The following is a 14077-nucleotide window of genomic DNA, read 5'->3' on the forward strand; positions in this document are numbered from 1 at the left end:
TAAGTTACGGTTCCTATATAGCTGTATAACTTTTATTTTTTAGGTTCTATAACTTTTATTTTTTAGGTTCTATAACTTTTATTTTTTAGGTTCTATAACTTTTATTTTTTAGGTTCTATAACTTTTATTTTTTACGTTCTATAACTTTTATTTTTTAGGTTCTATAACTTTTATTTTTTAGGTTCTATAACTTTTATTTTTTAGGTTCTATAACTTTTATTTTTTAGGTTCTATAACTTTTATTTTTTAGGTTCTATATAAGTTACAAAGCGGTTATAGAACCGATTCTTGTAACGATTGTACAGAATTTTACAGTAAATAAACCTATATAAGAACCTAAAAAATAAAAGTTATAGAGCTATATAGGAACCGTAACTTATACTTATATAGTCTGACATTTAGGTTCTTTATAACGGTGATTCCTAATAAAGGTTCTTCACAACTCTTTCAAGAACCGAAATCTTTATAATAACGGTTTCGAGCCCTGGCAGAAATCCTCAGCTTCGGACTGGCGGATCACCTAGCACGTAATCGCGCTGCAAGGTCGAGTTGCAAGCGCAGTTGAGCGCGATACGCGAGCGGAGAAAGTGGCGCGCGACCCTTGGCGGGAAGGGAATCGGCAGTCGCCGCGACGAATCCGTGCGCGCCGCTTCGTGCTGCACTGCTGCCGCTGTCCCGTGGATGCGACTCCACCGCCGAGCAAAGTACGCGGAGAGCTGCGCTTCGACTTATCTACCGGTGCATAAGGTCATGGAGTCTCTGGGGGCAATACAGTTTCGTTAACGAAAACTCCCACGTCACGAGCGAAACGACGTTCCAGCGCCTGTGACAGTTGAGAAACAATGACTCGTGCGTGAAACCGGTCGTCGATAAAGTAATACAGAACCCGAGAAGTCTTTAGCTGTCCGCGCGACAACGCGGACCTCCGTGTGTTTACTTGTTGATAATGCCGCCGAGAAGCGCCTGGCTTACCACGAGTGAAACGAAATCGCAAAAATATCGGCCGCCTTGTATCTTCCTCGCAGAACTTCGAACAATTCACGTGATCGTTGGGACGCTTTCTGGCCGAGAACGGAAAGCCCGCTCGATAACGCGCTAATGGGAGATTAGCTGGATCAACGTGAAGAAGCACGCGTTTTCATTCGTCATTGCATACCGTGGATTACAACGTGGTGGGGTAGGTGTGCAGGGTGTTCGTGCTATAGTCGGGCCGAAGAATATTCTACGTCGTAATCGCTCGGGACGCTATCCCCACCACCATCTCGCCGCTTGGGTTCAACCGCCGCGTTTGAGCCAGGAAGCTGCGAGTCCTTTCGCGATAAGTGCGAAAGGTATTCGATAGTGTTCGAGAACTGAGACGAAGTGACTCCCTTGGTTAAAGAGAGGATCGAGATCGATCGTGCGTGTTCGAGATCGGTCGTCGATTCTAGGCGGTGATTTATAGAGAATCGTCGACTGCATATGAAACTAACACTCTGTATATCGGCTCGCGTAGGATATGTCATAATACGTTTATCTCGGCGATTGGCGCATCGGTTAACAGTCTGGGCGATTGCTTTGATTAGTTAACAGTCGGGAAACGTAGAGTGCCGAGATGGAAGTATATAACGATGCAACCGCTGATCCAGCGGTGGACATGAACGATGAAGATTGCACGGTTCAATTGAGCGACGACCAGAACTGCCTTAATGCAGAAATACGGCCGTTCACCAAGATGCACATCGAGTTCGACAATCTATCGTACTGGGTCCAGAACGGCAAAGGCAAGTTCTTTATGTACAGCCGCCAAACTTGTTTAGGTACCATTGCGCGTGGAAAGTGCTGCAGTTTACAGTTACCATTGCAGTTCCATCGTTTCATGGGAATGTGACCGAACCACTCACTTTCGGTATACTTATTTCCTACTGGCCATTTTCTCGAATGGAGATTCGAACTTTCAATGTTTCATGCATGTGTGTTTTGAGTTTTGGTGAAAAAGAGTTTCGTGAGATATACTGTATTTCGTTTATTTAATATCTTCCTGGGGAATTTTTGGAGGCTAAGGGACGGGGAGGAATGTGTTTCTGGATTGTTTATATTAAATAATCGTGTTCTATGGTGTTATTAGTTTTTACCCATCGGGGGCGTCGCGGAACGCGCTGGCGGAATGGTTTACGATTGGCTCGATTGAGAAATTGGTCGTTTTAGGATTGAGGTTAGTAATGGATCCGAGAGACTCTTTGCTGGGCTAGGCTATGATCCTGATAATACTTTCACGTTTCGCGTGATAGATAAGGAATGTCCATTCTTGAATAAAGATAGTAAGAAACGGGTGCGCTCAGAATTGCCAACTTGCTAAAGCTTGTTTCCACTTCGATCAGACGTTAATGCGTGATTGAGTCACGGTTTAATCAGTATCCACAGAATTAAATAAGGGACACGAATGTTTACGATTCGAGTGGAAGTGAAAAGAATGAGATAACATGGAATATCGTTACAGCTACTTTTGCCCGTGTTCGTGTCAAAATGGAATTTAACGAAACTGTTTGTTTTTAACACGAAACGCTAATACCGTGGATATTATTCTCTTCTATTTCCTATCATTACACTTTACATTATATTATTATCGTCAGAGACTTCTCCTGCATTGCCCTCTGATATATTTCTTCATTGACAGCTTTACCATATTGAATTTTTACGATCGTCGCGGATGTATCATCGATCAAAGTAGGAGACTTGGTTGATGGTAGCCGCTTTACGTAAGATTTTGAATGAAAAATCAAGCGCACGTGCAATTGTTTCGCAACAGGCATAGTTATCATCCCGCGGAATATAAACTGGTAGAAACTTTGATACAATTTTCTACATACATCTGTTTAGTCGATGCTTTCGAAAATTAATTCCGATATTAGATATTCAAACGGAACCTGTGGAGGCTATTATGCGCACTTGCAATTACCTACTACTGTGCTAACCGGTAGCGCGCGTGGAGTAGGTATGTTTCCCAGCCTTCGTACATATTTGACGGATTTAATCGGACAAACAGCATGCTATTTTATCGATACGTTAACACTTTGCCTAGTGCAAGGTTTGGCGAAATACGGTTTGCAGTCGATTAAAGAAGACTAGTGAAACATTTACATTTCTGTACTTTCTGTTAAATCTTTATGAAAATACTATGAATAGATGGAGCTTTCTGGTGGAAAAAAATCCAAATATGACCTCGCCCGGGCTATCTTTAATTGTAATTGGAATTATGCCTGAATTGCGTAGATCAGTCCACTGTGTATGATTAATCCTAGTATCTGATTTCAAGGTACCACTTGCATATTTATTTTTGGCAGCGCAAGTTAATAAATATTTTTAGTGCAACATGAATTTGTATTGATTCCATGCAATTTCGTGCACCACTCCCCCATCATTGATTAGTCCAATCAAGAAAAGAAACTTTGCCAATCCATCGTAGTACCCTCGGAGAGCAGAAATTGAAATTTTCAAAGCCAAAGCCGAGTAGGGTGGAGGTACCTCGGCGTGTAAATACGTCGACGCTAGTCAAAGCGTTAAGCTGATCCCGAAGTGACTTTGATCCCCAGAGTATAAAGACTGTTTCACACAGCAGACGGTATCACCTTACACACAATGATGTCACGTATGAATTCATTCGGAACATTGAAATGAAAAGAGACTTTGGTAAGTTCAACGACATTATTTATCGCCTATTTTGTGTGTCTATCAGCCGTCGGGTTTTTCTAGCGATAATACTGTCGTGTCTATTTACGGTCTGGAGGAGGATTATACCAAGAGTAGGTATACATATGTGTCGCCATTTTAGAGTCGCAGGATCACCCAGCGAGCTTTAATTCCCACGGTCGCCAACTTCTTATAAGGAGAGAATGTGTTAACCAGTTAAGACGCCTCTTTTCTTGGTTATTTGAGAAAAAGATACTTGGATACCATCGGTTGTTATCAGGGTCCTACATGCAGTGGTTGGCAACAGAAAGTTTAACCGACTTGCGGACCTATGTATATATATATAGACTATGTGTATATATATATATATATATATAGTGGTAGAATTCAGTATCGAAATGCGGAGGAAAAATATTTACTTCCAGATTATTATATAAATAGTTTTTGAACGGTATTCGTTTTGATCAGTACTCTGTGGCTGAGTGAACAACAAAAGCAGTCTGTGCTACGTAAGCTTTCTTCAGATTCCTATTAATTTTTCTAAATAGGACTGAAACAGCGGATCTCTGGTATCTCTAGATAATCCTGTAGCAGTAACGCATTCCTTTGCAGCGAAATCAAAGAGACTACTGGAAAACGTGAACGGCTGTTTCCGGCCGGGGAGGCTGACCGCGATTATCGGCCCATCCGGCGCTGGGAAGACCACGCTGCTCCGCATCATATCGACCCTGAAGTCGGCCAACGTGAAAGGCTCGATCACGGTTAACGGGCGGGAATGGAACGCTGGCGCCTTCCGAAAGCAGACCTGCTTTCTGCCGCAGGACTTCGCTTTACTACCGTCGCTTACCACCAGAGAGACGCTGTACATCGCCGCGCGATTGAAAGTTCAAGGCATTCGTGAACTGCGCGCCTTCTATCTAATCGTGAGTGCACGACTGACGCGCGGGAATCTCGCGTGAAAGTTTCAGGGGCCCACGGAACCATTCGCGGCAGATCGAATGCCCAAGATGGTGGAGAGAATGCCCAAGGTGTCTTTGGGTAGTGCACCCGACGCCCTTGGTAACGAAATTGCAGTGGGGGCTTAATTCTTTTTTAGTTACTACTGTTTGGAAATAAGGGTCAACGGTGCCTGGCGCAAGGCAACTTGGCGATCAGCGGCGCGCATCGGGTAGGTCAGTACGGCCGAGAACAGTACATACGTCATACACTGTTGGACACTCTGACAAACTGTGAGACACTGCAAGGTACTAGTACAGGTGTACCTGGTTGCAGGTGCACTCGGGTACAGGTGTACTGAAATTAGAAACTTGACAAATTTAAAAAAAATTAAAACCGCCGCACTGGGATTTGAACTTACGACTAGGGCTTTAACGAATATTCGAATAATCTACGTATTCGAATACCAGAGAATTCGAATTTAAGATTCGAATACTAGAGAATTCGAATTTTGAGATTCGAATATTCGAATACCTGACAATTCGAATCTGAGATTCGAATATTCGAATACCTGACAATTCGAATCTGAGATTCGAATATTCGAATACCAGAGAATTCGAACACCAGGAAATTCTAATATTCGAATGCCAGGAAATTCTAATATTCGAATACCAGGAAATTCTAATATTCGAATACCAGGAAATTCTAATATTCGAATACCAGGAAATTCTAATATTCGAATACCAGAGAATTCGATTTTGAGATTCGAATATTCGAGTAACAGAGAATTTGAATTCCAGAAAGTTCTAATATTTGAATAATAAAGTTCGAATACCTGAAAATTCGAATTTGGGATTCGAATATTCAAATACCAGAGGATTCGAATACCAGAGAATTCGAATTTGAGATTCGAATACCAGAGAATTCGATTTTGAGATTCGAATACCAGAGAATTCGATTTTGAGATTCGAATACCAGAGAATTCGATTTTGAGATTCGAATACCAGAGAATTCGATTTTGAGATTCGAGTACCAGAGAATTCGATTTTGAGATTCGAATATTCGAATTCCAGAGAATTTGAATTCGAGATTCGAATACTTCTGATTGTTCGAACATTCATATTCGAAATTATTCGAACTTACTCTACTCCCGACCTTCTGATGAACCTCCCAAGCAACGCCCACGGACAGAACTAGGGATATGCTTGTGCGCAGTGCGACGGAAGCAAAGTGGAGGACCGCGTTAGGCCATAGTGGGGGTAAGCATTTGTCCCACGCCTCACAGTCACGATGGTCACGATTCTGGCCCGCATCACTGACTCCGCGAATTGCGAGCTCGAGCGCGAGAATGCACACTGTACAGAGTGGTGCAGAGTTTGAAAAAGTTTTGTCTGAATGTACATATTAATTTAAGTATCCGGAGAACTCACAGAACCCCTCGTTCCTTCCAATCTAGCCGTTGCGGCGCCAGGGTCTAACAATGGGTAGCAGCTTTCCTTGTAGAATTAGTAATAAAGTGTTAGAAATATTTACGAACGACCGCTGAATTCCAAGGTTCTGGGGCAAGTGCCGCGTGCTTGATGCACTCATCCCCTTTCAATACCTCACGCCAGGGGTGTCGAACTAGCGGCTCGCGAGCCGCAGTGGCTCCTTCCCCTCTTCGCCTGCTCCGCAGAGCCGTAGGGGGGCGGCCTCCACCACACCTGCTTCATGCTGCTGAATTTCTCCAACGGGTGCCGCACTCTCTCCCTGCTGGGTCTCGTGCAACGCCTAGAGAAAAATAGGTGGGGGAACCAGCTGACCGGGGGCCTGACTCGTGCGGCTCTCGGAGTGGGAAAGTTCGACACCCCTGCCCCACGCTGTCGAAAGGCCTTGGACTGCGCAGACTGCATACCTCAGTTCTGTGCAGTTCCGTGCCAGCGGTAAAAAGAAGAGGAGCGTAGAGGACCTCTTCTTATATACCACTATGCCTATATCTTATACCCTGCCATAAAATCCTCGAAGGTCGAACAGCACAAGGCCCCCCGTCTTCGACTGCGCTGAAAAACATGTTGACGCTAAATTGCCAGCATGAAATTTGTATGCGTTGCTTCTTTCCAATGACCATACTCGGCCGTACTGACCTACGCAACACGCATCGCTGAATTTACCAATATTAATTTCGTTACTCCTCCCGCTGTCTTATTTCGTCGCTAAAAATCACAAGTTTCATTTGCTATTCTCTATTGCCGAGCAAAATAAACTACGAAGTGGCCTTCGGGAGAAATAAATATTCTTTATAACATAACAGGTGAAGGAGGTAGCAGAGAGCCTGGGTTTGACGAACTGCCTGGAGACGTTGGTGGAAAATCTGAGCGGCGGAGAACGGAAGAGGCTGTCCATCGGCATAGAAATGGTGACGAGCCCGTCTGTTCTGCTACTGGACGAGCCGACCAGTGGGCTCGACAGCACCTCGTCGAATCAGGTCCTATAATAATCGACGGGATTAATTCCTTACCTTTACCGGCGCATTGACCCTTTGCACTGCAAGTATGCCTCGCGAGCTCGTGATTCTTGAAATCGCTAAGCCTACTATATTCCTAAAAGGCCCCTGGTCGATTGGCGAGCGAATAAGTTGGAGTGCAAAAGGTTAATATACTAACTAGCCTTTATTTCCCAAATACTGTTCTGTCTCTCTATATACGCGAGCGTCGGGGCCGGGCGCACGCAATTTGAGAGACGAGTAGCCTATTCGGCTTGCTTTGATTCCTCCTCGAGCGCTCGAGTGGTATGGGGCGACGCGCAGTTGTTTTTTCGTTCGGCTTCTTCGGGTTTTTCTTTGATATGTGATACCCAAATTCTGTCGCTCAGTCGAAGAAAATTAATTGATTCTCGGTATTTCGACTGTGCGGCGACTACAGAAGAAGTAGCGGGGGTAGCTTCACGCGTATAGAGAATATGAAAACGCGTGCAATTTGAGAGACAACACTGTACTCGGCTTTTATAAATTCCCTGTCTACCTCCAACAGGTGATCAGTCTACTGCACAAAATGGCAAGGGCCGGCTGCACGGTCGCCTGTGCAATTCACCAACCCAACAGTCGGATGATATCGCAATTCGACGACCTGCTGGTCTTGCAAGGAGGGAAATCTTTCTACTGCGGCGCCTGGGACGATGTTCTGAGCACATTCGGCAACGCCGGCTACGCTTGTCCGCATTTTTACAATATGGCTGAATTCGGTAACTTGTGAAACACTGATTATCCGCGAGTACCCCCCAAATACTTCGCCACGCAAGTACACGGTCTCTGTTTCTCCAGTTCTCGAGGTCGTGACGGGCGAGAGAGGCGGGAACCTGAACAACCTGTACACGGTCAGCAACGACATGTACCAGAGGTGGAGGAAGCACTTCCGATATCCTGTTATGGGTAATTGCAGCCGAATTTCAGAAAATCTGTAAAAACTTCAGCTCTTCTTTACCACGCTTTGGAAACTACAGGTTTCTGCAGGGCCGAGCGTAAGAGATACACATACGGATGCTTGTCTTTCAGATTCAACGGTGCTGTCGAAAATGAACAGCGCCACGAGTAAGGCGAAGCCGTCGTCCTTCTGGCAGGAAGAGAAGGTCCTCCTATTGAGAGGCATGATCTGCATCAGACGAGACAATGTTAGTACATTGCGCTCAATATTCTTAACCCTCATCCGTCCCTCAGTTTCTCAATTTAAGGGGGTACTCTAGTGTAGATGAGAGAAATTCTTTTTTTTTGCTTTATCTCGTAGTTTGTGGTGTGACAAATATTTCTGCAAAGCGACTTTTTGAAATTCGAAATATCAGCAGAGATGTGGAGGTCCAAAGGTAGGGCCTCCCGTGCGGCACTATTGTCTGTAAAAACTTTAAACGCTTTTTTTTTCGAAACAGGGTTTTTTTTCAAGACGAGCGTTTGCATATCTCGAAATCTACTGGGACGATCCAGTGGCTCTTTTGCGTATATCTTCATTACATAACTGGCTATGGTTGCAAGCTCGGGCGCGTTTCTATCTTCTAAAAGATTAATATTACAGAAGGAAAACAGCCAAAGTTTTAGTGAAAATTGAACAGTTTTACTAAAAATGCTGCCATTTTGCAAATTTTTATTTTTAGAAGGCCTCCGTGGTTCCGACCATAGCGACAAACGTAATAAAGAAAATAAACCTCAGTTTTTCCATTTTGGATGACTGGAATAGTTCCCACATCAACGTCTGTCGAAAAAGAATTTTTTTGAAGAAGTTTGTGTTACCGACTATATCTATGTATATGAGCGATAAAGAAGTTCAAAAAAATTCTGAGTATTACTTCAAACACACCTTAGTATACAGGCAAAACGCCAGATAGTATAAACTTATAGCTTTTGTTAAATAAATTCCCGAAGATGACGTTGAAAAACGGGCAGTTACACTAGAGTACCTCCTTAATTCGTCCCTTGGTGCCAAATTGACGCAATGGCAAAACATCAATATAATGAAAAGATAAAGCAAAGAATGAAACGACAAAACGAAATGAAAAAAAAACCATTGTTCACATCGTTCACAAATAATATAGTGATCTGATTTTATTTACATTTACCGCAAAATGCACTGCGTACATTTGCGTTTGTGCGAAATTGGCACAGGGGATGGTTGAGGGTTAATTATCTATGTGAAAGTAAGAATGCACTTTGTTTTTATTTTGCGCATGATTGTTGTACCACCTCCCTTCGTTTGCTTCTAGACACTGACGAAGCTCAGGTTCGCAGCACACCTGTTAGTAGCTTTCCTCCTAGGCGTAGTGTTTTACGATTCTGGGATTAACGCTAGTAGAGTTAACAGCAACATAGCTTGCGTGTTTTTCATTTTGCTGTTTCTGTATTTCTCGAGCTCCATGCCGGCCGTGCTGATGTGTAAGTCTAGATCGCCAAAATTGTATCTCTGACATCGAGGCAAGCAACTCGACTATGTAGATATGTACATTTATGGAGAAACTGGTTAACGTTCTCTGTGTTGTGTTCCCAGTTCCCGTCGAGGCTGCAGTCTTTCTACGAGAGTACCTGAATAATTGGTACCACTTGAGGTCCTATTACTCTGCAAAAATTATGTCAGACTTACCGCTGCAAGTATGTGTGTTATTACGCGCGTGTATTTAGATTGCTCTGATTCTCTAATTGTTTGTTTGCCATTTCAGATACTTTGCCCTTCAGTGTTCATCTCCATCGCGTACTACATGACGGGCCAGCCTATGGAGTGCGACAGATTCCTGCGCACTTGGTTGATATGCATCCTCACAACGGTCTTGGGGCAATCGTCGGGGATGCTGGTCGGCGTTACCTTCAACACAAACGTAATAAGTCGTCCGAGTTTCGTGAGGAATATTCACAGGGACGGATTTGGGTATAGGATAAGTTCGCTGTAGCTTAGGGCGGCAAAATTTGGAGCGTGGCAAAGTTTGGGGAGCGGAAAATTTTGAGGTGTGGCAAAGTTTGGGGAGCGGAAAATTTTGAGGTGTGGCAAATTTGGGGGAGCGATAAATTTTGAGCGAAAGAAATTGGAAAGGTTTAAACACAGAGGCTCGAGATAGTGAATAGTAAAACTGAATTTGAATATGAAAGCTGTCGAGAATTCTGTTAAGGAAAAAGCAATACTGCGGTGTTGTTGAATTTAATTCGTTGTGATTGTAAATATCAGAGGATTCGAGCAAACCAGTTTTTAATTGTTTTGCTCTTGCTCCGCTCCAGCAGCAAAACATTTGCTCCAGCTCCGCTTCATCCTCCGAGTAAAACGTTGGCACGTGGCGACACCGGCGATCAATTTCGCAGTTTTTATATAAAATAACAAAGTAAAATTTAATTAATACAAAAACATCTGCAGCAGTGGAACAGTAAAAACTTTCCGTGCTCCGGGCGAAACCCCACTGCTCCACAGGCTCCAGCTCGGAGCTCCGCTGTAACGCTCTGATACATACATTTAAAAAAAGTGATTAGGAATTTTGACGAAAATTGAAGCTCCTTATAATTTGATGATCTCCAAAATTTGTCGCTACCCCAAAATTTGCCACTCCCCAAAATTTGCGCTATGCAAAATTTATCGCTCCCCAAAATTCACCGCTCCCCAAAATTTGCCACTCCCCAAAATTTGTCGCTCCCCAAAATTTGCCACTCCCCAAAATTTGTCGCTCCCCAAAATTTGCCACTCCCCAAAATTTGTCGCTCCTCCAAATTTATTACTCCCTCAAATGACGTACCCCAAATTTTGATGCTCCAAAATTTGTTGCTTCCCAAAATTTATCGCTCCGCCAAATGCCTCTCCCCAAAATTTAACGCTTTCCAAAATTTGCCGCCTTAAGGTTCCCCCAAACCAACGCGAATTTCGCGGCGCGGAGCGGATCCGCCGCGGATCAGATAACACTGCCCATAAGCCACCACGTATAAGAAAACTGCTGCCTTATCTGATCCGCGGCGCGGAGCGAATATTCGCGTTGGTTTGGGGCAGCCTTTAGGCTGCAGCCTACTTAGCCCCTACCCAAATCTGCCCCTGGATTATAGTACCTGTAAGTGGCTGTATACAGTGGTAAAATAGAACAGTAAGTAATAATACCCATTAAAATTTTCAGTTGGGTGTATTCTTAATTCCTGCCATCAACATGCCGATGATCCTCTTCGCCGGTTTCTTCTTAAAATTCAACGAAGTGACGTTTTACCTTCAACCGTTGTGTAGTATTAGCTTCTTCAGGTACATTTGAATGAGATACGTGAATCACGAAGGACACAGTAATCGTCCGATGTTTGCACGAGTATTATGTTTCTTATCTCTCTGTCAGGTATGCATTCGAAGGCATTCTACAGGCAATTTACGACGGTGAAAGGGACAGGTTACAGTGCTCCGATGCCTACTGCCACTTGCGCTCTCCGAAGAAGATTTTGCAAATGATGGACATGCCTAAGATGTCATACCCCGCTATTGTGCTAGCCCTCTGCATCTGGATAGCCTGTCTACAAATCGGCACGTACCTGGTACTTAAATGGAAAGCGTACCTCGCTAAAAGATAAGGAACTTTTTGAAATGCTGAATTTTGCAAACTTTCCAGTACTTAGATTTTTATCGGAATAAATCTACTACATCGTCATCCATAAAATAAATAACAGAATACTCCAAAACTGTTAAATACAGGACCGGCTTTAAAGCAGGGCAGGCAGGACCGCTCGGAGCGCCAAATCTGTAAGGGTTCATTCATTTACATCCTTAAAGCATATAAACATGGATAAAGCATGCAATGGGCAAAAATGTAGACGGCAGTAAAAAGAGGAAAATATACATGGGGGACACCTTCTCTCTTTCTACCGCCATCTACATTTTCGCCCATTGTGTGCTTCCTCCAGGTTTATATGCTCTAAGTATATTATATCAGTTTGGATTCGTTAAGCAGAAAGCTGCTAATTGATTTTCATGCCCATGGAGGGGCGCCATGATAATCTTGCCCGGGGTGCCAATATGTTAAAGCCGGCCCTGGTTAAATACGTATTTATATAGCTAAGATTTTCCATTAATATATTTTGTACGCTTAAGAGTCAACGAGAAAAGAATATTTACACACGTTTAACGAGCACTAACTTAAGTTCACGTAAGAGGTCATAAATAACACATATCTACCTTTTACATATACGTAGATTTATACGTGAGTGTATACAGCAATATAAAAATACCTTAATAAACAATATTTACATACAAAATTACAATCTTCAGTTTAACGAGTCTTGCAAGAGTCGGTAAAAACTGACTCCGATATGTTAGATAGTTCTTAATAATCGAAATGTTCTTTCTCTCTAAATCTTAGATTATAAACACAGTAGTTTATAGTAGCTTATAAATGATTCCCGGTAAGTGCAGCATTTGAAACCTGTTTCTTCCAGCATACGCATATTTTTGCTTTGGCAAGTGAAAACAGACCGCTGCCCCATTTTTTTAAATCAGAATTGGAAAGCCTGAGACGCTAGATGTCAAAAAATGAATCATCAGACGAGCGTATATCTTTGCTGGAAAAGTAATTATGATTTTATGAATGTACTACTATGAACGGAATATTCGTTATTAGGAGTGCTCGAGCGTCCGCGACAGAGGGTTATCAGAAGTCTGATAAACGCACATACTCGCAATGAAACGTCCACATCCGCCGAGATTGCGAGTCCAAAGTATATATTTCCGTAAATATTAATCGCTCAATGCCAAGATTCTTGCTACATGCACAAAGATTACACTGTAACACATTGTTAACAAGTATCTACTATGTGGTCGTTTCAACTGCCGTTCAACTTTCAACCTGATATCGCGCAATGAACGTTTCTCCGACAAGTTACACTTTCTCTCTTCGATTATGACATAATATACGACGCCTAAATTGACAGTAGCTCCTCAAATAACACTTCGAGTGGCGTTGGTGTGCTTTCAAGCATCGAAAGTATGGTCAGAGTCCCCGAATGTTTGTTTTGGAAAGAAACTGAGTTCAGAGAACGCTTTGTGACTCGCTACTTTAGAAATCTTGCGGGGAAGATAGCTGCGGTGATTCATCTACTGATGAGAATTTTAACTTCTATATTTTCTATTTGGTAGTCATCATGCGAGTACTGCCGATGGATTCACGAGGTTTTCCATTTCGCAATTTTGATTAAGGATTATTCAAAATAGTACGAACGATGTTGCGGTTGGACCAGTGGCGCCCAGTGGGCCCTGGCACCCCCAAAGAAGGGGCTTTGTAAAAAGAAAAGAAAACTCGATTTTATTCTTTAAATAAATGTTTATAATCACCTAATTTTAATTTAATTGAATTCGCATTAAAAATATTTTTATCCGTTCAAATCGGCTCCCTCAAGATTAAATCCTGAGTGCGCCACTAGTTTGGACTGGTATTGATAATGCTACCAGGAAGATGTGATAGAAAATACAGAAAATTAAATTTTCGTTTGTGTTTTTAAATTTGAGGGGCTCAGTGGAAAATAGGCGTATGCATACATTTTCGTTTCTTTGTACCATTAATTCGTCCCCGCTATGCAATGTAAAAAAATAATAAAACGGTGGCATGTGCCTATTTCCCACTGAGGCCCTCATTTAATAGCGGAGCGAAGCTTAAAAATGTATAATATTGTTTTGAAACGGTATTTTGACAATCCCCTGCACCACCCAAAGTGTTAATACGTAAATGATCATCAACTTAGCGGCAATCGATGAACTGTGTTCCTGGTCCCATCAGTATGAAACCACAGTGGCGGACGAAAGAAAGTTTACAACTTTTAAAATCGTATAACTTTTTTAGAATTGGTCCAAACGGCATGAGTTTTTTTTAGAAGCTAGAAGGATTAGTTTGCTAAGTGACGTGTTTGGTCGTTTTGAAAAAAATGCAATTGGTCGGAATAGCAAAAAAAAAAATAGTAAAGGTCGTTTTTTAAACTTTTTTTTGTGAGCCTGTGATGAAACTTCAAAAAACCCGTTTG

The 14077-nt window shown here is 42.7% G+C and overlaps 1 protein-coding gene across 2 annotated transcripts; it reads left to right on the forward strand.

The window, feature by feature from the left end:
* Window positions 1-721: 721 nt before the first annotated feature.
* On the forward strand, window positions 722-12322 carry LOC143372411 (ATP-binding cassette subfamily G member 4). Of its 2 annotated transcripts, XM_076818564.1 has the most exons (12): window positions 722-1177; window positions 1566-1763; window positions 4282-4592; window positions 6896-7069; window positions 7614-7824; window positions 7904-8011; window positions 8135-8250; window positions 9331-9499; window positions 9612-9712; window positions 9781-9936; window positions 11206-11324; window positions 11413-12322. In XM_076818564.1, the coding sequence occupies exons 2-12, from the start codon at window positions 1595-1597 to the stop codon at window positions 11639-11641; spliced, it is 1863 nt and encodes a 620-aa protein (XP_076674679.1). In that variant the 5' UTR covers window positions 722-1177; window positions 1566-1594; the 3' UTR covers window positions 11642-12322. The 2 variants fall into 2 exon arrangements, with proteins under 2 accessions (XP_076674679.1, XP_076674675.1); XM_076818560.1 differs by having other exon boundaries at window positions 723-1763.
* Window positions 12323-14077: the final 1755 nt, after the last annotated feature.

This window comes from Andrena cerasifolii, chromosome 1, assembly GCF_050908995.1.
Source record: "Andrena cerasifolii isolate SP2316 chromosome 1, iyAndCera1_principal, whole genome shotgun sequence".
Classification (NCBI taxonomy): Eukaryota; Metazoa; Arthropoda; class Insecta; order Hymenoptera; family Andrenidae; genus Andrena; species Andrena cerasifolii.